The sequence below is a fragment of the Phyllostomus hastatus genome, unplaced genomic scaffold, assembly GCF_019186645.2.
Source record: "Phyllostomus hastatus isolate PE091 unplaced genomic scaffold, TTU_PhHast_1.1 phas_scaffold_11, whole genome shotgun sequence".
Lineage (NCBI taxonomy): Eukaryota > Metazoa > Chordata > Mammalia > Chiroptera > Phyllostomidae > Phyllostomus > Phyllostomus hastatus.
This window is the reverse complement of record NW_025334005.1, coordinates 2,590,181-2,610,599: the sequence shown is the minus strand read 5'-3', so window position 1 is coordinate 2,610,599 and position 20,419 is coordinate 2,590,181. Positions and strand designations below refer to the sequence as shown.

The 20,419-nt window shown below is 60.5% G+C and overlaps 1 protein-coding gene across 3 annotated transcripts in view; it reads right to left on the bottom strand.

Annotated features, from left to right (window-relative positions):
• Positions 1 to 2,716: 2,716 nt before the first annotated feature.
• The window catches only part of SPTBN2 (spectrin beta, non-erythrocytic 2), a 36,064-nt gene continuing 18,361 nt past the window's right edge, over positions 2,717 to 20,419 (bottom strand). For 2 of the 3 annotated variants that reach the window (XM_045854854.1, XM_045854852.1), the window contains 25 exons: positions 19,888 to 20,190; positions 18,632 to 18,785; positions 17,524 to 18,394; positions 15,859 to 15,996; positions 14,846 to 15,602; positions 14,215 to 14,417; positions 13,494 to 13,584; positions 13,106 to 13,252; positions 11,613 to 11,876; positions 10,806 to 11,030; positions 10,420 to 10,509; positions 9,806 to 10,066; positions 9,597 to 9,727; positions 9,180 to 9,384; positions 8,280 to 8,654; positions 7,417 to 7,661; positions 7,169 to 7,307; positions 6,820 to 6,904; positions 6,176 to 6,372; positions 5,710 to 5,852; positions 5,550 to 5,625; positions 4,988 to 5,208; positions 4,497 to 4,670; positions 3,873 to 3,915; positions 2,717 to 3,587 (listed from right to left, as the gene is read on the bottom strand). In XM_045854854.1, the coding sequence (XP_045710810.1) occupies positions 3,354 to 3,587; positions 3,873 to 3,915; positions 4,497 to 4,670; positions 4,988 to 5,208; positions 5,550 to 5,625; positions 5,710 to 5,852; positions 6,176 to 6,372; positions 6,820 to 6,904; positions 7,169 to 7,307; positions 7,417 to 7,661; positions 8,280 to 8,654; positions 9,180 to 9,384; positions 9,597 to 9,727; positions 9,806 to 10,066; positions 10,420 to 10,509; positions 10,806 to 11,030; positions 11,613 to 11,876; positions 13,106 to 13,252; positions 13,494 to 13,584; positions 14,215 to 14,417; positions 14,846 to 15,602; positions 15,859 to 15,996; positions 17,524 to 18,394; positions 18,632 to 18,785; positions 19,888 to 20,190 (5,772 nt within the window). In that variant the 3' untranslated portion in view covers positions 2,717 to 3,353. The remainder of the gene's footprint in view (positions 3,588 to 3,872; positions 3,916 to 4,496; positions 4,671 to 4,987; positions 5,209 to 5,549; positions 5,626 to 5,709; positions 5,853 to 6,175; positions 6,373 to 6,819; positions 6,905 to 7,168; positions 7,308 to 7,416; positions 7,662 to 8,279; positions 8,655 to 9,179; positions 9,385 to 9,596; positions 9,728 to 9,805; positions 10,067 to 10,419; positions 10,510 to 10,805; positions 11,031 to 11,612; positions 11,877 to 13,105; positions 13,253 to 13,493; positions 13,585 to 14,214; positions 14,418 to 14,845; positions 15,603 to 15,858; positions 15,997 to 17,523; positions 18,395 to 18,631; positions 18,786 to 19,887; positions 20,191 to 20,419) is intronic. The other variant, XM_045854855.1, reaches the window with a different exon arrangement.

Sequence of the window (20,419 nt, the reverse complement as noted above, 5' to 3'; positions counted from 1 at the left end):
AGGTAAATTATTGTAATGTATGTAAATATTTATGTAAATCGTGTTGTAGTACTCAACGCAATTTTTTTTTTCACTATTTCCTTTTTCACTAAGTGCTAAGTTGCTGTGTCATATCTCACCACCGAGTAAATCATCCGTAGGGTGCCATCCCCGTATCTTACCTGTCAGTCTCTGGGTGCGGGGTATCAGGTTGCCTCCAACCCCCCACCACTCCCAACAAGGCTGGAGTTAACATCCATATGTTGATTATGAATGCCACAATGGACTCATGCCAGAATTTGGGGGACAGCGAACCCATGGTGAAGCTGCTAGGTTTTTGTCCGGAAAAACTGTCCAGTCTGCCCTCCCACCTACAGCGCACGAGGGGCCCTGTGTCGCCACGTCTGTGCTGTTTGACATCGCCCGGTTTCCTAGTTTCTGCCCGTCTGACAATAAAGTCACACATACACGGTTGCTTTAATTTGCATTTCTGATTACTTGGTAAGCTTCTTTGCATTTACTCTTCTGTGAATTTCCTATTCATATCTTTTGCCCCTTTTCTTGTCAACTTGCAGGATTTTCTCACATATTCTACATATTAGTATCTTACAGGTTTCGAGTATATTCTTTCATTCCACAAGATTGTTACCTTGGTATCCTTCATTGACCAGAAGTCCTCAATTTTTATCAAATTAACCAATTTTTAAAGTTTATGCTTCCGAAGTTTTGTGTAAGTTTTTCTTTTCTACCTGAGTCACATATATATTCTCCTACATTTTCTTCTTTTAACATTCATGTTTTTACTTTTCACATTTAGGTCTGTAGTCCATTTTCACCAGAGCTGTTCCAAGTAGAAATATGGGAGCCACAGATGTGATTTAAAATTTTCTAGTAAACGCGTTTAAATAGTATGAACTTTCATACTTTTGAAACCTAATGTAGCTAAAAGATCATTTCACCATATAATCAATATAAAAATTCTCAATGAAATATCTATCTTAAATTCTGTTTTTCCTCTTCGGTCTTTGAAGTCCCGGGAGCAATGCTGCACTCACGGCACGTCTCAGGCCGGACCCGCCGCACTGCCAGGGCTCAGCAGCCGCACGTGGTCCGCGGCCGCTGTATGGGACAGCGCAAACCCAGCCGTCACCCTTGGAGGCGGGGTTCAGAATGCAGACATACTTTTCTCTAAAGAGTGGATACATCTGTCCACATGTCCCCATTGATATGTGGTGCCTGCATTACTGTGGCTCTAACCTGTCTCATGTCCCTCACTGCTCCCTACCATTCTGTCATCTTCCTTGGAACTTTTGTTCCACTTGTGCGTGAGGGTATCTCCCAAGACGTTCTTCCTGACCTTGTGCTTATCGTCCTCTGTGCCCTGTCCTTAAGGCGCATGCCCTGTGGGAGCTTCAGCTGCCACGTGTAAGCATGTGACGTTCAAACACCATTTCCATTCCTTCTCTCAGTGACTGGCTGCCTTCCCCAGGACCTTCACCTGGTTGCCCTAGTTTACACGTTAAAATGATCATTTCTCCATTCATGTCTCGCCCCCGTGTACATTTCCTCCTAAAATTTCCAATTATTCTGTCCCCCCACCCCCCTGTGCCTGCCATCCTGGAGTGTAAATACCCCGATTCCCTGAACACTCCACAATGTATGACTTTTCCTTCAAATAGTGAACATTTTATATTTGTACCTGAAGAAAGAGAGGTTGTGGTGTCAATGGATTCTTCCATTCATTCCCATGACAGATCATTCTAGCTACATTTATCTACATGTTTCTTGTGCTTATCATCCCTGTTTTTCTTAAGAGAAAGGGATCATTACTCTGTGGGCCATCTGGTCTACCAGATCTCGCGGTGGGAGACCATGCCAGGGCTGTGTTGTGCGAGTCCTGGGCCTGCACACGCCTGACCCTGCCATCGTCATGGCTGATAATGGTCAGGCTCAACCAAGACCCTTGGCCAGTAACACTAAAGATGGGACTGCTTTCCTGGAAAGATCACCTCTGAGCCCCCAAAAGAAACGGTTGTTTGTGTGAGAATGGGAAACAATGAAAGAGTGAAGTTTTTCCTGTAGAAGGCCACCAAGGCCACCATTGTCCTCAAACCTCTAACTGTCAAGCCAGAGACAAGGGAGATTCCTTTTTTATACTTCGTTAGACCTAGCACATTCTCCTGTGTGTATTTGTGTGTTTACACACTTGCCGTGTACCTCGTGGCTTCCCAGGGTGTCATCATTCTATTGGTCGGTGGACTTGGAACCTGCCGCCTATCTGGTCCCGGGGTGAACGCCCTTGACCCTCTCCACTGGGGAGCGCACCTCGTGCGTGCTCTGTTCTCCGCTGTCGGCCCGAGCAGTGGCTGAGCCTAGGTTGTGGCCATGCTCTCCAGTCTTCCTTTTTTTTCTTTGTCTTTAGTTTTTGAAAACAGTTGAGAGACTCGTGAGCGAAGAAAGTTGTGCACCAGGGAAATAGCCGTTCCCTGCTTTCTAACGTTAATCTGCTCGTTAACATCATCCTGACCCACAGAGAACTTCTTTGGTCAAACAAGAGGCTTGACATCGGTCAACCCAGCAAACCAGAGGCCATTATCAAAATAATGTGGTTCTCCAAGGGCTTGGAGACCGGGGACAGAGTGGAAACCTGACCCACCGGAGACAGAGCCCGAGGGAAGAACGTGGGCACAGCAGAGAGGCTCGCGGTCAGGGGCGCAAAGACACCCAGAGGCAGTAAGAGAAGCCGAGCTGTTTAATCACCTCCTTGGCCAGACTCAATCAAGGCTGTGGTCGCCCCCGAACAACTCACACCTGGAAGCCATTGAGAGTCGCCGGAGATGGAGTGGCCGCTCGAGTCAGAGGCTGAGGAAGGAGGGGCAGGGGGAGCTTCGGTGTCTCTGACTCCATCATCCGGCCCTCTTGCCCCCAGGTCCTGCTTCAGCTCATAGAGGTTCCTGGCTGGTCCCCAGGGGCAAGGCACCAGACGGCGTGCCCTAGCTGTGGTGGGAGAACGACCCTGAGGCGGGGGGGGGGGGGCAGCCATTCCCCGTGTGGCCTATACTGAGGGTGCGGCGCCATCCGCACTGTGGTGGGGAGAGAGGCGGGGGGAGGCTGGGGAAGGAGGGAAACGGGGGACGAGGGGAGTTGGGGGTTGCCTGGGTCCCACCACCAGTCTGGAATTAAATAGCAGAAGAGAAGGGCTGCCCTCGGGAACACTGGCTTGTCCCCACAGACAGTTCCTGGTGGTGGGCTGGCCTTGGCAACAGACCCTAGCAGCAGGCAGTTGTCCTGACAAGAGGGTGGTCCCTGTTGACAGTCCCTGGCAGTTTCCTGAACAGAGGGAGGGAGCTGGCCTAGGAGTCTTGCCCCCCCGGCTACTTATTCTTCTTGAAGAAGCTGAAGCGTTTTTCTCGCTCTCGTTCTCTGCCATCCTTGCCGCGAAGTACCACGGGCCCCTCAGCCCCGACTGGCGATACTGGGGGCATGGTCATGGCCCGCGTCATGCCCCGGGTGGCACTGGGCACTGCTGGCTCTTCGGGTTCTCCGGAGGCGGAGGACGCGGCGGCAATGGCTGCATTCACCACCCGCAGCCATGAGCTCATCTCTGCCTGCAGGGGGCGTGGGAAGACAGGCGGTCAGCAGCCAGCCTGGGGACCGCGGGGAAGCGTAAGAGTAGGAGGCAGAAAAATGATCGGACTATTTCATCTCATTGGAGAAAAAGCCCCCTTAAGATAGGGAACGTGTTTCGGTGCGGCCTTCACAAACATCCGGTTGGCAGGGTGGGGGCTGTCTGACTTAAAAGAACGAGACACTTAAGGAAAAAGAGGAACAAGAGAAGGGTTCTAAGAATGGCAATGGAGCCAAGGGGTGTGGGAGGAGAGAGGGCAGCTCACCTCGTCCTTGGCTTGGAATAAATATTCTTTCCCATCCTGTAAGCTGTTGGAAGAGAGAGAGAAACCTCAGGGCAGAGCTGAGAATTTGGACTGGCCGGGTCGGAGCTGGGGAGGGCTCGGTTGCCACCCTGGGGCCAGGCTGGAGGCCACGCCGGCTGGGCCTTCAGAGCCTGATCAGAGACTTCCTGCTGCACATTCTTCAGGTTCCCCGGACAGTGAAGGCAGACCCTTCCCGATTGGCTACCAAGGACCAGGGCGAGCACACTGCCATCCCAGGGTGCATTGCCATCCCAGGGCGTGCCTCCAGCTCTGGCTGCTTGCTGGCTGGCGGGGGGCAGGCCCCTGGAGTCCCCAGAGGCAGGGAAAGCCAGCACCCTACCCTCAGATACCCTATCCAGGATAATTTTTCAGCTTGACATCGTCAGCCATCAGGCCTGAGTGTTGGAGCTCTGGCACCCCTTAGTGTGGAATACAACTGGATCTGTGCCCCCCCCCCATATCTGTGTCCCCAGATGTCCCTGGCTCTGTAGTTCTATTTCTTCTGGCCTCAGACCATGGCAACCCTTCACCTTGTACCGCTCTGACCCCCACCCCCCGTTCCTGAGGGCACAGCTCTGTCCCTACCCCAGCTTGAAGACGTGTTTGCGCTTCCGATAATCAAAGGCGACACTGCCCTGGGCCCTGGCCAGGCTGACAGGCACTTCCCCGTGGTATGGCACTCCCGCGCTGGCTGCCTTCGCATCCTTGTAAAAGCCAAGGCTCCCGCGCCGCAGGACACAGTACACGTTCTGCCAGGACCTGGGAGGGACGTGGCGCAGGTGAGGAGGGACCAGACAGGCCAGCTGACCAGGTTTTGTGGGGCTGGTCACCCTGGGAAGAGCGTGCGTGTTCTAGGACTTCCAGTGCCTCTCCCGTCCTCGGGCCTGTCATCTCTACACCCCCCTGGCCTTCCCCTGAGGCCCCGCTCTGCTCCTGGGCCCTGCCCTGCTACCCCTTCCTAGAGGACACTCCTCCTGCGGTCCCCCCGCCCCTCCCCCTAGGAAGACGCTCCAGGCCAGCTTTTTCAAAAGCCAGTGACTGGAGAAGGCGGGCGCTGTGTGGCCAGCTCCCAGTACCTGTTGGCTGCCTTCTTGCCAACGGCCTCCATCTCCTGCTTCCGGCACAGCATCCCCTCCATCTGCTCCTGGGCGGAGAGCTCCGGGCCTCGAGGGGGCAGGGTGGCCACCCGGGCTGACTCGGACGACCTGCTCTGGGACATGACGGGAGGGGCGGAGCCCTGTGTCCGGGTCTGCCTCTCTTCCTGCGGCCCGTTGGCCTCGTCCCCTGTGCCGGACCCCTGCGGGGAAAACGGCATGTCCAGGGGTGAGGGGGCTGGACACCTAGCTCGGACGCCGTGCAGCCTGAGGCCCAGGAGCCGGGCCTCCCACCCCCAAGTTTCCTCTGGGCCTCTGCCCTCTCCTGTCCCCAGTGTCCCCACCACCCGGCTCATACCCCTTGGAGTTCCTGCAGGTATCAACACCCACACCTCCGGGAGGAACCCACAGGCCCTTCTGGGAAGCTGCCCTGCTCAAGTCTCGGCTGTTCCAATAGGGGCCACAAGGAAAAGAGCTATAAGATGACGTGTGGGGGGGGGGCGGTTTGCGATCCTGGTGGGGCACACGGGGCAGCGGGGCTCACCAGTGGGGACTCTCCGTCTGTGCAGACTCCGTTAATGCTGGCCGGCTGTGTGGATGCTGGTGGCTGGGGGTGGGTTCTGGGATGGCAGAAGGTGACGATGTAAGCCCTTGGGTTGCTGAGGTTCAGCCTCACCCACCTCCCCAAGCGTCCCAGCAGTCACCTGTCCCGAGAAGCGTCGGGGGCCGTCCGGCCATCCAGCAGGGCGTCTTCGGGCAGCCTGGCTGCGGGCTCTGGAGCGGGGGGCTGTCTCCTCCGTTCCTCCTCCTCCCTCTTTCTTTTCCGCTCCTTCTCCTGCTCCTCCAGCTGCCAAAAAAGTCTGAGGTCAGGGCACAGAAGGTCTCATTTAAGAGGACCTGGAGTCTCAGCTCTGGTTTGATGACACACTGGAAACTATCTCAAAAGAAGGCAGACATTAGAAGCAACTGGGGAGATGGTCTCGCTTAGCGTCGCCCACGGGGGGGACTGACGACTCCCAAAGCCGAGGTGACCGCCCGGCACTCTCGGCTCACGTCTGGGAGAGGCTGGTGCAGCGGGGAGAGAGGACCTGTTGTCTGCCAGCGGGAGAGAGCATGGGCGTGGGGCGGTGGGACAGGGGCGGGGGCATCCCGGGGGGCCGCAGCCCTCACCGCGGTGAGCTTCTCCAGCGCACTGAAGCGCTCCTCCCAGGCCACGGCTGACTTCTGGAAGGCCTCGTGCCGCTTGATGAGGCTCTCGACTTCGTCCACCGTGCAGCCCAGCTCGGCGCTTCGCACCAGCGGCTCCTGGCTGCACAGCCAGGCCTCCGCCATACCCGCGTCTCTCCCAAACACGAGCACCTCCAAGACTGCAGGGGTGGGGGGACCGGGGGGAAGATGGCGGGTCAGAGTGGGCACGGGCGGAGCATTGTAGCCACGGCACTTCAAGAACACGGACACAAACCCTGGCTGGCGTAGCTCAGTGGATTGAGTGCGGGCTGCGAACCAAAGTGTCGCAGGTTCGATTCCCAGTCAGGGCACATGCCTGGGTTGCAGGCCACGGCCCCCAGCAACCACACATTGATGTTTCTCTCTCTTTCTCTTTCTCCCTCCCTTCCCTCTCTAAAAATAAATAAATAAAATCTTATATAAAAAAAAGAACACAGACACAGAGAAAGCTACCGCCCCGAAGCAGAGGTGGAGGGCAGAGCCAGGCAGCGCTGAGGGTGGGCACCTTCAATCCCATGCCCAGGTCTCACTCTACAAACCACGGGGGATGAGATGCCCAGCCCCTCCTGGTCCCCAGAGTGGCTCACCAAGCTGGAGCCAGTCCATCTTCTCCTGCCATTTGTCCGCCGTCTCCTGGCGCCGTGCCTGCAGCTGAGACAGCTTCTCTGAGATCTGGGGGGGCAGAGATGCGAGTTAGCACCCAGCGGGGCTCTTCCGGGTCCCGGGAGGACTCACACAGGGGAGCCAGTGGTTTCTGATCTCGAGAGGCAGACAGTCCTGGGGGGTCCAGACGGGGTGGGGAGTCCCTGAACAGCACTGGGGGGCAGAGAGCGGAAGGTTTCTATAAGGAAAGCACGAGAGGAACCAGGAAGACTCGGGAGAAGACTCAGCGCTACGGCCGCCGGGATGGCCCAGCTGTGCGCAGGCCCGGCCCACCTCCTCCGCTGCGTAGTGGTTCCTGGCGAGCAGCCCCTGCCCCATGTCGATGCAGGAGGAGAAGCGGTCGGCCCTGGCCTCTATCTCCGCTTTGATGCCCTGGTGGTTCTTGATGACCAGGTCCGCGGAGGACACGTCCCTGGGGACACAGAGGCCACATCACACGCTGCTGCTGCCACAGCCCCACCCCCGCTACCTGCTCACCCCCCCCACCGCCCCCTGGAGGCCGCGGGCGCTGCGGGCCTCACCGGGGCCGCTCCTGGGCGTCCATCTGCAGGTTCACCCCGTCCATCCACAGCATCAGCTCCCGGACGGCCACGAAGAAGCGGAACTTGTCCGTGGTGTCCAGCAGCAGCTGGCGGCGGGCGGCAGAGCTCCCCTGCAGCTGGGACCAGGCCTCAGCCACGGCCTGCATGTGACGGCCGATCTCCTCGGCCTTGTCCCCAGCGTAGGCCTTCTGGAGCCGGAGGCCATCGTCCTGGACCTGCTGGACCTGCAGGGCCCCGGGTCAGAGTTAGGTGGAGCTGGAGACTCCGAGAAGCCACAGTTTCTCCCCCACCCCCGTCCCGGGCTCTGCCCTCCCGTTTCACCAGCCACACGAGCAGAGGAGGAGCAGAGGGTTAGGGCTGGGGAGGGCGACGGCTGGTGCCCAGGGTAGGCCTTGTCACACTCTGCCCTGTTGGGTCCCATCTGGGGGCAGCCCTTTAAAAGGGCTGCTAGCCAGTTGGGCTTTTAGAGGCCTGTCCGGGATGTGAGGGACCTCGGATATCGCGAGAATGAGATTTGCAACCTGAAAAAGGGACTTGGGTGGGGTCTGCCGGAGTTTAAATGGTCGCAGGAAGGATCTAGGCTTGACCTGGGCGGGACTGCTTTTAGTAACGACATGAAAAATGCTCTTGCCCTTGCAAGGACCAGGTGACAATGCCACGGGTCCTCGAGGAGGCTGTCAACAAAGGTGTGGATACGGTGGTGAGAGGTCCCCGGCCAGAGATGTTTACCCGGAGCCATCCTACCTCTTGCCTAAGTGGCCTTCCAGAGGATGCCCACCCCCCGCCCATGTCCCACGAAGCCCCTCCCAAGCCAGCCCCGGCCTCGCGCGCTCGAGTCAGACCTGGGCGCTCAGGGCCTGGATGTCGTGCTCGAAGGCGCAGTGCCGGCGCTGCAGGGCCTCGGCCGAGTTGAGGTCCCGGCCGGTCCCATCCGGGAGCTGCTGCTGCTTCTGCTGCACCCGCGCCAGCGCCTGGCGGGCCCCGTGCAGGAAGCGCTGCAGCTCGTGCGCGGCGGCCAGCACCTGGCCCCGGGTGTCCAGCAGCTCGAGCAGGTCAGCCCAGGCCTCGTTGAGGCTGTCCTTCCACTCAGCCACGGTGGCCCGGGCGGCGTGGCCCCCAGCGATGAGCCCGTTGGCCAGCGCGTTGGCGCCGTCCACGCGCTCCTGGCCGATGGTGCTCGTGTCCCGGGAGAACTCTCGGAACTTGTCCCGGAGCATCTGGTGGAGGGGGAAACAGGCGCACAGACCACTCCGACACTGTCCCTGCCGATCCATCGGGGGTGGGGGGCGGGGGGGGGTGGCGAGTCCTCTTGTCCCAAACTGAGGACCTACTTCTCTCCCTGGGCCACTGGGGCCAAAATAGGTTTCTCCAGCTGGGCTGAGGTCATGACCAGATGCAACCAGTTCCCCACGACCGTGGGTTCGACAAACACCCCAGTCCCCAGCTGAGGAAGCAGGGGCATGTGGAACCTTTAGCCTACAAACTGGGGTACCCTGTGCTGCCCAGTTCTGTTGGAAAACCGTGACTGGTCATTTCCTTTTTGCCCGACTCTATACACAGTGTCGTGTCCTCCTTTCTGCACAATTCTTCCACCTAAGTGGGAGAGCTGGGAGGACGGCGCCAGCTCAGCCTGGTCTACGCCCGGCCCCTGGGTGCTCTGCGTGGGACAAGGCCGCAGTCTCCCAGTGGGTGCTCTCCTCTCCCAGGGGCTGACCTGCGGCCGGTGTCCTCCCCACACTCACCGTCACGTGCTCGTAGTCCTGGCCCAGCTCGTGGGAGGCCGCCACCACCTCGCGCTCCTGGATCCACTGCTCCAGGTCATCCAGCTCCCGGCGCAGCTGGCACAGCCTCAGGTGCTCCTGCAGGCGCTCCCGCCGCTCCCCGGCCAGCTCCTTCAGGCTGGCGTACAGCTTGTCCACCTGGGCTTGGCGGATCGATATCCGCGTGCTGTGGGCGGAGGGCAGCAGCGCGGCGGGGGACTCAGCATACACAGCTCTGATGCCCGGCCTGTCCCATAGAGTCCTGTCGCTCTGAGCCACCTAACTGCTTGCCGAGTCCCTGCTTCTCTACCTTGTCGGATGGTTCTGTGCACGCGTCGTGCGAAGGCTCCACGAGCCCCTCCCCAAGGGGCAGGGTCCCCTTGCCGCCACTGTGCTCACCTCTCCGGGTGGTCATGGTCAATCATGTCTTGGCTGCTGGCTGCCAGCTGGTGGATGGTTTGGGCGTAGTCAGCCAGGGCTTGCTCCAACACCTGATGCTTCTTCACCTCGGCCTGGGCGCTCAGCTCATCCTGGTGGATGGGACGGTGGGCATCAGGGACTGGGGGTCACAGGGAGGAAAGAAGCAGGCACACAGCCCTGGCTCTCACCTTGGCTTTCTCCTGGCCCATCATGTGCAACTCCTGCTCGCCCATCCAGGCCTCCGCCTCGGCGGCGTCGCGGTAGAACTGCTGGGCCCGCAGGGCCTCCTCCAGTCTCTGCCCTCGAAGCTCCAGCTCGTGGCCCAGGCGTTTCCACATCTCCTGTAGCTCAGCCAGCTCGGGGCCTGCCGCAGCCGCACCCAGGGCACGCTGCCGCTCCTTCAGATCCGCGATCCGCGGCTCGTGGCCCTGTATCTCCTTCTGCAGGGTCTGTCCCCCGAGGCAGAAGTGGAGATGCTGAGAGGCTTGCTCAGGGACCCCCTTACCCCTACTCAACATCAAGCCCCTTTCCTGCCCTTGCTTCTCTTCCCTCCCGAATCCTCGCGCCTCCCCTCCCTTCCGGCCAACGATGTGATGGTCAAGTTCCTTCAATCCCCACGATCTTCTACTGGGGGAACCCGCCCTCCTGCATGAGGAGAGGCCCCCGCTGAGGGCTGGGGTTGTACACGCAGCCCCGAGCGGGGCTGGGGGCGCGAGAGGGGAGAAACCCCAGGTCTTCAGGAAAAAAGAACTTCCACGTCTGAGGAGGCCCTCGGGGCCTTTGCCTTTGGCCTCCGTCTCACCTGGTTTTTCTTCATGAGGAGCTGGACGCTGGGCAGGTCCTTGCCGTGTTCCCTGGAGCTTGCCATGGGCAGGCGCTCGGTCACCCACAACTGAACGAGAGGGGCGGAGGGTGAGGGGAGGTGCAGAGGACACGGTGACAGCTGGGGGCTGGAGAGTGGGCAGCGCTGCGGGGAGGGGTGGCAGGGCTCCCCGTGTGTGTGCGCGGGGCAGGGTCACCTCTGCGTCCAGGGTGAAGGGACCTGGAGGGCATCTGCAAGTGTCCCCGGAGGGTTGGCTTGCAGTGTCAAGGGGAAGCGAGCATGCTGCTGGCATCTCCCCAGCACGAGGCAGGGAGCGGGTTGCCACGGGGACCGCCCTGCCACCCCACCCCGACCCTGTGGCTCACGATCTCGTCCTCCACGTCCCGGTGGAACTGGTGCTGCTCGCGGGAGGCCTGCAGGCGCCGGCAGCGCTCCCTCATGGGCTGGTACAGGGCCCTGAACTTCTCCTCCACGGCCCTGGAGGTCCGCTCCACCTCCCCCGCCCCCTGGTCCTCCTGGGCCAGGGCTTGCGCCTGGGCCTGGATCGCCTCCACCTCCTTCTCCCGCACGGCCATCTCCCGCTCCAGCATCTGCCAGCCCGGAGGAGGGGGGAGGTGTCAGCACGGCGCCCCCACCACAGGCTCGGAGGGGACCCTCGTCGACACCGAGCCAGTCTCGACTTCTTCCCTGGGCTCACCCTGGGAGAGTGCCTCCTCGTGGTCTGCTCAGTGGCTCTCAAACTTTACATGAGAGTCCGGGGAAGGGGCACGAGGTATCTGTGCCAGTTAGCAGTTTACTGCCTCTCAGTCCCAAATCCACCTCAGCTCCAAACCCCCCTTTCCTTGTTCTGAGACGTCAGAACTGGCACCAGAACCGGATGCCCTCCACAATTCTGTTGTGCCAGGTGGTGCAATGCTAGGCCTTGTCAGTAGAGGGCAATGGAGGGACAGCACAAGAGGAGAAAGGGCTTCTACTTAAAGTTCCAGGGTGATTTTCCTCTTGCTCCTACAGCAAAGCTGCCCATGACGGGCAGGAGACCCAGTGGGTTCTCCAACCAGGTCTGAAACCCAGCTGTGGGGTGGTCTGAGAGCGACCTCCCCAACTCTCGAGACCTACAGGCTCCTTCCTCCCGTCTCCTGTCCCCCACTCGCCGCTCTGAGGGCCCCGCGCACCTGCTGCTTCTTGAGCAGAATGTTGACGCTGGTGAGGTCCTTGCCGTAGTCGTCGGAGTGCAGCTGGGCCTGCAGGCTCACCAGCCAGCTCTCCAGGGCGGAGCAGCTCTGGGCAAACAGCTCGGCCCGGTTGGCGTCGAAGAGGCTGCGGGCCTTGGCCTGGGTGGTGGTCTCCAGCTCGTCCCAGCGCTCGTGCAGGTCCCGCAGCTTCTCCGACACCAGGGCTTTCAGCTCCGGCTTCGCCAGGCTCAGCTCCCGCCCTTCCTGGGGGGTGGGGGGGTGGGGGGGACGAAGAGACGTGTCAGAATGAGACGCCACTGACCTCTGCAGCCGGGGGACCGAGAGGGCGGGAGAGGCCCGAGTGTGGGCAGTCATTCCGAGGTCTGGTGTGTTGTCCTTCGCACGCCGTCCTCCGGGGTCTCGACCCCCTCGGCGCTTCCCTGCCTCGGTGCTGCTCAAACCCCGATGATCCCCCTTCGAGGTGCAGCTCGGCATTCCCTTCACCCACGAAGCCCCTGCGATCTTCTCTACTTTCAGTTCCCTAGTGCTTGCGGTTTCTGGTGTGGTGTCTCACGTGGTCTTGTATTATTTGCCATCATTTCATTGTCTCGGCTCCTCCCCCCAACCCCGACCTACGACAAGTGAGTCTCTCCTGCCTCCTCGCTCCCAGCCTTTCCGCTGAAGACCTGTTGTTTCTGGGGCGGTGCGGGGAGCACGGCCCCTTGGCCTGCACGCAAGGCAGGCTGGGAGTGCCAGAATTACTGCCCCCAGAGCCGGTGGCGGACGGGGAGCTGGTGGACAAACAGCATTTCTGTGCTTCGGTGCCATGGCTCGGGCGCACGCTCGTCTCCCAGGGTGCCCCACCGGGGCGGAGCTCCAGTTGTCCACCGGGGCACCCGGGAGGGCTGTGGGCCCTCCACCGACTACCTTCCCTGCGCCGTCGCAGCTCCCCGCTGCCCCACCGCTGTTTCCCGGGGTCACCTCCCGTTCCAGGGGCCTGTTTCAGGGGCTGCTTCCAAGGACACACAAACCAAGGCACGCGGCTGCCAGGCTGACGACCGTCTGTGGTCTGCATCTAGCACGGCTCGGGCAGCTTCACAAGCCTGCAGCACAACCCACACGCTCGCGCACAGCCCTCACGTGGTGACCAGGGCTTTCCAGGCCCGGCCTGGCTTTCCCACCTTCGTGCAGCCCCGGGAGAGGGCTGTCCTGCTCTGGACCCAGGAACAGCTCCTGTGTCCACCCAAAGCCATAGTTCGGCTCCTAATTCCTTTTTTCTTACAGTTCTGCAGTCGCTGTCCCGCAGACCTAGAACATTTGCTGCTCAGGCCACAATCCTCCACCTTGGGGGTTTGGCACGGGAGGCCCCATGACCTCCGACCCTGGAGGAGCCATGTCCCGGGGCTTGGGCTCTCCCCTGCACTGTGGCTGGGACCCTGCCCAGAGGGGACCCCGAGAATTCCCTCCTTTCGGCTCCTGTCACCTCCGCGTACCTTGTCCACCTTGTCCAGCCAGTCCTTGTTGGCGGCCAGCTCGGCCATGAATGCCTGGTGCTTCTGCCACTTGGTGTGCAGGTTGCGGGCCTCGTCATAGGACACGTCCTGGGCCGTCAGCATCTTCTCGTCGATCCAGAGTTTCAGCTGGACCGAGCGGGGAGCGGGGATGGGGAAAGGTCAAGTGCATTGCCGACGGAGGCAAGAGGGAGGCATCAAGTGGGGGCAGGTGGGCTGGGAGCAGTGGGGGGTGTGGGAAGAGGCCGTAAAAGGGTCGTGTGTGGGGGGGACACTGCGGCAGGCTCATCCTAGGCTCCGAGGGCCAGAGCGCTGTGGGAAAGGGATGGCAAGGGGCTGTCGGAGGGCACGAGGGGGGACCGCGCCTCACCTCGTGACAGTCCTGTAGGAAATGCTGCTGCTCCCGGTTCTCCCGGAGACGGCCCAGGAGCTGCTGCACTGCTTCCTGGTTCTTCCTGTGTCTGTAACGACAGCCCCGTGTGAAACCCTTGAATTTGTCGTGACAGGGCTGCGTCCCTCTAACTAACCTGGACGCCTCCAGTCCTCCTCTGATGGGGACAGTGCCTTTTAGGTGCTCGACACAACCACCCGGGGATCCTAGGTTGAGCATGGAGCCTCCCTGGTGGACCCCCCCAGACCCCGTGCCAGGGAGCAGAACGCCCCCGCCCACGGCTGAGGCCCTCCCTGGCCCCTGGGCTCTTCCTCCTCTGCTTTTTTTTTTTTAATGTCTTTTAGTTACTTTTTACTGCTTTTTTTTCTGTTTTACTTTATACTTTTTAAAAAAGATTTTATTTATTTATTTTTAGAGAGGGAAGGGAGGGAGAAAGAGAGAGAAAGAAATATCAATGTGCGGTTGCTGGGGGCCATGGCCTGCAACCCAGGCATGTGCCCTGACTGGGAATCGAACCTGCGACACTTTGGTTCGCAGCCCGCGCTCAAGCCACTGAGCTACGCCAGCCAGGGCTCTTCCTCCTCTGCTTTGGCCAGCCCCCTGGCCCACCGGCCAGCTGACCGCCGAGTTCTCCCCCTTTGAGGCCACCCCACTGCCGCTTCCTCTCGGGCCTGTCCCTGGCCCGCCGCCCTCATCGTACCTCCTCTCGATGGAGTCTGCCTTCTCGCGGATCTTCTCGGCGTGGACGTTGCCCTTGGACACCAGCTGGCGCCCGGCCTCCAGGAGCCCGCGGATCCGCTCCCCGTTGGCGTCCATGGTGCTCATGAAGTCCTCCAGTTTCTTGATGGTGGCGTCGGCGGCCTGGAGCGTCCCCGGCATCTCCGTGTGAGACAGGACGTACTCCTGTCGGGGAGGGGAGGTAGCGAGCTCACTCTTCAAAACGGAACTCAGCTCCCCGACCGTGGAGGCCGACCAGGGAGGGCCGGGGTGGACCGTCCCACCCTGGAGACGGCGGAGATGGCGCCCGAGGGTGCCGAGTCTCAGAGAGCTACCAGGGAGGCCCGGCTGGAGACCCGTGGACAGTCCGAACCCCATTCTGTCGTATTCCCAGCTATCGATTCGATTGCTTTAAGAACTACGTGACAAGCCAGTTTGTGTCGGTTTTAGTAAGTCACATTCACATCTTTTTCTTTCTCCCACTTTTTTTTCTCCCACAGATTCTTCCTGTTCATCCCGCTTACTCCACCCACGGCCATTTCCGTCCCACCCCCCACTCTCCAGCACATCCCCCCCTCTCCTCCAGCCCCTCACCCCGTGCCCTGGGCTCTCACCTGGCTGCTGAGCACGCCCTCGGCCTGGCGAGCATCCCGCAGGAACCCCTGGAAGCCGTGGGCCTGGGCCAGGCGGCCCTGCCGGCTCTCCCACATGCGGCCCAGCTCCTCCCAGCCAGTTCCCAGGGCTTCGAGGCGCTGCCTGAGGAAGAGGCACTGGGGATCGGCCTGGTCCCGGGTCACCTCCTCACCCAGGGTCCGCAGCCGGCCATACTCGCTCTGGGCCCGCTCCACCTCTCCCCGCAGGGCGGCATGCTGGGCCAGGAGGGCCTCTGCCTCGGGCAGGGTGGCCGGCCCTTCTTCAGAGGCCACAGCGGTCTGCGTGCGACCCAGCCACGCCTGGAAGTCGTCCAAGCTGCGCAGGAAGTCCTGCAGCCGCCGCGCCTCACCCAGCGACTCCTCTCGACGCCGCATGGTGGCCCTGAGGTCCTCCCAGCCAGCCTGCACCTCTCCAAGCCGGGCGTTGATGGCAGGGGCTTGGGCGGGGTGGCCAGTGGCCAGGGCGTTGGCCTCTTGAGTCAGTTCACCCACCCGGGCGGCGATGGCCTCCAGGTCCCGCTCGGTGCCGGCCAGCTTACGCTGCAGCGCCAGCACCCCAGCCAGGTCATTGCCCAGGCCCTGGGTGGACTCGATGACCTTGGTCTTCTCCCTCATCCAGGCCTGGGTCTCTGTGCACTCCAGGTGGTAGTTCTGGATGCTCAGGGCTGACATCAGGGCTGCCTTCTTGCCGTCCGCCAGGGACCGGAACTGCTGCCACCTGGAGGCAGAGGGCGGGTCTGAGGTCTGCAGTGGCTCAGCATCCCTGCCCGGTCCAGTTACCTCTGGAAGCTCCTGCCCTGCCTCTCTGCCCCTTGGTGTACTCTGCCACCTGCTCCATCCTCTTATCTCCCTGTCCAGGCCCCGGCCCCTTCACATGACCTTGACCCCCAGCATCTTCCAGACCACCTTCCCGCCTCATACTCCCACCTCCAGCCCGCGCCCCACGCGACTCTCTTCCAGCCCTCCCCAGGCACCTGTGGTTGAGCTGCTTCTGGGTGCTGACGATACTGTCCTTGCCCGGGGGGTTGGCCTTCAGCAGCTGCTCCGCAATGTCGTTCACGGCAGTAATTCGTGCTGCGAGGGCATTCATTTCGGGCTCCAGGGTCTCGAACCTGAGGGGGCGGCAGAGTTGGGCGTGACCGGTGGGAGGTGGTGATGCACCAAACTGGCCGACCTTCCTGGATGCTCCTGACAACTCCTCTCCATCAACGTGAAGCTGATCTATAGCGGCCCCTGCGCCTCTTACCGACAAGGCTCACAGTACCCGTGGGGCAAGGGGGAGCCCCTAACTCACCCCGAAGAAGCAGAAAGACTATCCTCTCTAGAGCTGCTCCAAAAGACGTGAAAGTTAAAGGTCAGCAACAGCTGCAAAGTGAACTAGTCCTGGCTCAGCGCCCCACCCTTTATCGGACCCTCCCTTATTCCTCCGGGCCTCACCCCTTGGCTGCCCACCTACTAGCATGTTAAAATTAACATTAATATGCTAATGTGTTAAAAGTGAACTGATAACCAAAAATATTTAAGTGATAAAGATGGGAAGCATGACTTCTCCCAGGGCCATTTTACATTCTCGCAGACCAGAGCCTGCAAACGTTTTCTGCAAAGGGCCATATAGTGAGTATTTCGGGCTCCGTGGGCCACAGTGTCTTTGTCACAAGTGTTCGGCTCTGCTATCTGGGTACATAAGCAGCCACAGGGCGGTACTAGGTGAACGAGTGTGGCTCCGTTCCAATAAAGCTTTATTGACAAAAATCAGCCTGTAGGCTGGCTTGGCCAAGGGTTGGAGTTTGCCGACCCCTGTCATAGGATATATTGAAAACTAAAAAAAAAAAAAAAGTCTTTTATTGCTATTTTTAAAACCACCAGGAAATCTGACTACAGACTGTGCAGCAGGAGACAGAAAGCAGTTGCTAATTTTGTTCAATGTGATCATGGTATTGTGGTTCTATAAGAAACATGTCCTTTCTGGGTGATTTCTAAGGTTATTCTGTAAATAAAGCTACTCTGTGAGGGGTCAATCGCTGTCTCTGTCTAAAGGTTTGTAACATGACAGCCTGAGCTGTTTCAAGTCTACATGCACAATTAAAAAAATAATTTACTATATTTAAGAATACGTCCTCATATTTGTTAAAGGACAACATCTGGAGAATATAGAGATGAAATGATAATATTGGAGATTTGCTTTAAAAAAAAATCAATCACCTGGCTGGCATAGCTCAGCCAGGATTGAGCGCGGGCTGCGAACCAAAGTGTCGCAGGTTCGATTCCCAGTCAGGGCACATGCCTTGGTTGCAGGCCATGACCCCCAGCAACTGCACATTGATGTCTCTCTCTCTCTCTCTCTCTCCCTCCCTTCCCTCTCTAAAAATAAATAAATAAAATCTTTTAAAAAATCAATCAAATAGGGCAAGACACTGACAATTACCAAACCGGGATGGTGGGTATGTAGGAGCCTGCTGCATAACATTTTTCACTTTGGAGTATGTTTAGCATTTTTCATTAAAATAGAAAAAAAAGACTCAGGGATGTAGCAACAGCAGGCACTCACCGCGGGACCTGCCACCCCTCATCCCTCCCGCCAGCCGCCCCCAACTCCACGAGGCCATCCCAGAGGGCACTGCGGGGTGGGCGGGGCCTACCTCTGCTGCACCACCTCCAGGTCCTCCAGGCGCTCCGGCAGGGCGAGCCCGTTGAGCCACTGTTCCTTCTCCTCCACCCACAGCCCGCAGGCCCCGGCCTCGCTGAGCATGGTGTAGCGAGCCAGGGCGGCCTCCAGGGCCCGCGCGCGCTCGCCTGCCCGGGCCCGCAGCTCCTCGTATTGCCGCTCCAGGGTGGGCACCCGGCCCTGCACCGCCGGTGTGCGGCTCAGCGCCAAAGGCAGGGCCGCAGCCTGTTCCCGCAGGGCATCCAGGGTTGGCCGGTGGCCGCGGATCTCCTCCTCCAGGGCCCGGTGCTGTCGGGCCAGGGCCTGCGTGGAGAACTCATCGTGCCCCAGCTCGGGGCTGGACACCAGGCGCAGCGCGTCCACCAGCCAGGCCTCCATGTCGTTTGCGTCGGCCTGGAACTGGTAGAGGCTGGCGGCCTGGGCGAGCTTCTGGGCGCGCTCCTCCGCCAGAGCCTCCAGCCGCTCCCACTGCGCCTGGAGCTCGGCTGCCCGCGCGGCCGCCTGGCTTGCCCCAGGGTGGCCCTCGGCCACTAACTGCTGGCCCTGCTCCAGCGTGAGCTTCAGGGGCCCTAGCCGGCCGCTCATCTCGTCTCGTAGGGCCGTGTGCTTGTTGAGCAGGCGGAGGACGCCGGTCAGGTCCCGGCCCGTTTCTGCGGAGGCCAGCAAGTGCTGCTGCTCCCGCACCCAGGCCTCCAGCTCGCCCACTTCCCAGAGGAAACGCCAGAGACGCCGGGACTCCTCCAGCCGGGCGCGCCTGGCTGCTGCCAACTCGCACAGCGCCTCATAGCTCTGCTCCAGGGTGGCCACCCGCTCGGACACCAGCTGTGGGTCGCATGGTTTGTACTCTGAAAAAGTCAGGGTGCAGGGTCCAGAGCTGTGCCTCAGCCCTCCTGCCGCTCCCACATTCCTCCTGGGCACGGATCCCGCCCCCTACTCTCTTAGGGCCCCCTCCCTAGTCTGTCACCCACCACCCTCCCATCACCCTTCCTGTCCCTGGGCTTTCCCAGTCTCGCTCTTAACGTTCCAGCTCTTCACGTTCTCCTTCCCAGCCCCTCCCTTTTCCAGTTCCTTCCCGCTCTCACCTTTCCCTGGGTCACAGAAGCGCAGGGCAGAGGCACTGACGGCCCGCACCCTCTCAGCCTGCACGGCGATGTCGGCTTCCACCAGCTCGTGCAGCTGCAGCAGGTCCTCCACTCCAGCCAGGTGCTTGCCCAGGTCCTGGGACTGCAGCCGGCCCTGCGGGCACACGCACACACCGCTGCTGGTCCGAGGGCCCTCCCGCTCCTCCCTCCAGGCCTCTTTCAGCCCCGCCGCCCAGCTGTGTGTGTCCTGTGCCCACTCCTTCTCCTGGGCCAACCACACCTCCCGACTTCTCTGGGCGGCCCTGGGTGTCACACCCAGGTGAGCACACCTGCTCCCGCCTGTCCGTCCTCCCTCACACACACAGTGACACCCCAGTTCTGTCCGGCGCCCTGGCTTCTCTGTACTCAACTTCCCTCCTGTGAAATGACTGTCTCAGTAAATCCTGCTCCTGGAATCTGTTCCGACTCCTTGTCTCGGCCCCAGAATCATCGCCTCCTACTGTCACAGCTCAGCCCCGGCACCCCAGCGACCGTCGGCACCTCTCTAGACCCATCTTTATCCCCATCTGTCGCCTCTGTCACCACAACGGCCTCCACCCAGCCTCTGGGCTCCTGCTCTGGCTGCCCACAGCCCGTCTTCACATAGCAGTCAAAGCGCCTGTCCCCTTTTCAAAACTTCTGATCGTTTTTGAGATTCCATGTTACTCTGAATAAAATTCACACTTTGCCCAGGCCTCCAAGGCCCTAAATGAGCTGGCCGCTGCCTCCCTTGTCTTGCTGCCCTGCCTCTACCTGTCCTTGTGGTCCCACTGGTCCCGCTCGTGCTGACACACACACTGCCCAGGCCTGGGGCCTTTGCACAGCTGTGCCTTCTGCCTGCAATGCCCTCTCCCTTGCTCTACCCAACCCCCCCCCCCCCGCCCGGGGCCGGCTCTTCGAGTGACTCTGTGCTCAGCTTCAACAGCACTTCCTCAGCGAGGCCGTGCAGACCCCTCCAGGACCCAGCCCTGCTCCTGTGCCCTCACAGGTCCACATCCACCTGCTGTTCTCTCTGTGGGAGGGTCCGCGTTTTTCTCGTCAGTCACCTCCCACGGGAACGTGAACCCAGGAGGAGGACTGGGGCCGGTTCGCTTTGCTCATCTGAGCCAGAGACAGGGCCCTGCTCCAAAGACCCGCCGAGCGTGTGATGACTGCGCCCCAGTTGTGCCCCCAGAGTCCCAGTCCCCCAAACCCCACCACACGCCTCCTGCTGGTACCTTCATCTCCTCCATCCAGTCCATGAGGTAGAGCAAGTCCTGGAACACCTTCTGCAGCTCCAGGTTGACGAGCAGCCGCTCCCGCCGCGCGGCCACCATCTGCCGCAGGAAGTCCCAGAGCCGCGCCACATTGTGCTGCCGCGCCGCGATGCGCTTGATGTCGTGGTAGCGCTCGGCGGCCAGCTCGGCGGCCACCGCGTCCACGGCCTGCACCCGGCCGCTGTAGGCCACGATGTCCGTCTCAATGGCTTCATGCTTCCGCACCGCTGCCTCCACGGCCGCCAGCTCCAGCCCGAAGTTGTCCTGGGAAAGGGGGGCGGGGTGGAGAGAGGAGGCTGGGAGCTCAGGGGCGCCCCCTAGGCTCGCCACACTGCCCTGCAGGGCACTTCTGCTGCAGGACGCCAACCCCGTGCTTTCCGTTTCCTCTCTAGCCTGTCCCGTCTCACCAACCCTTTCTGCTATTCAGGCCTCTGGTTCCCGGGGTTCGTGGTCTTCTTATCCGTGTGACGGATTTCTCATTCCATTAGCCCCC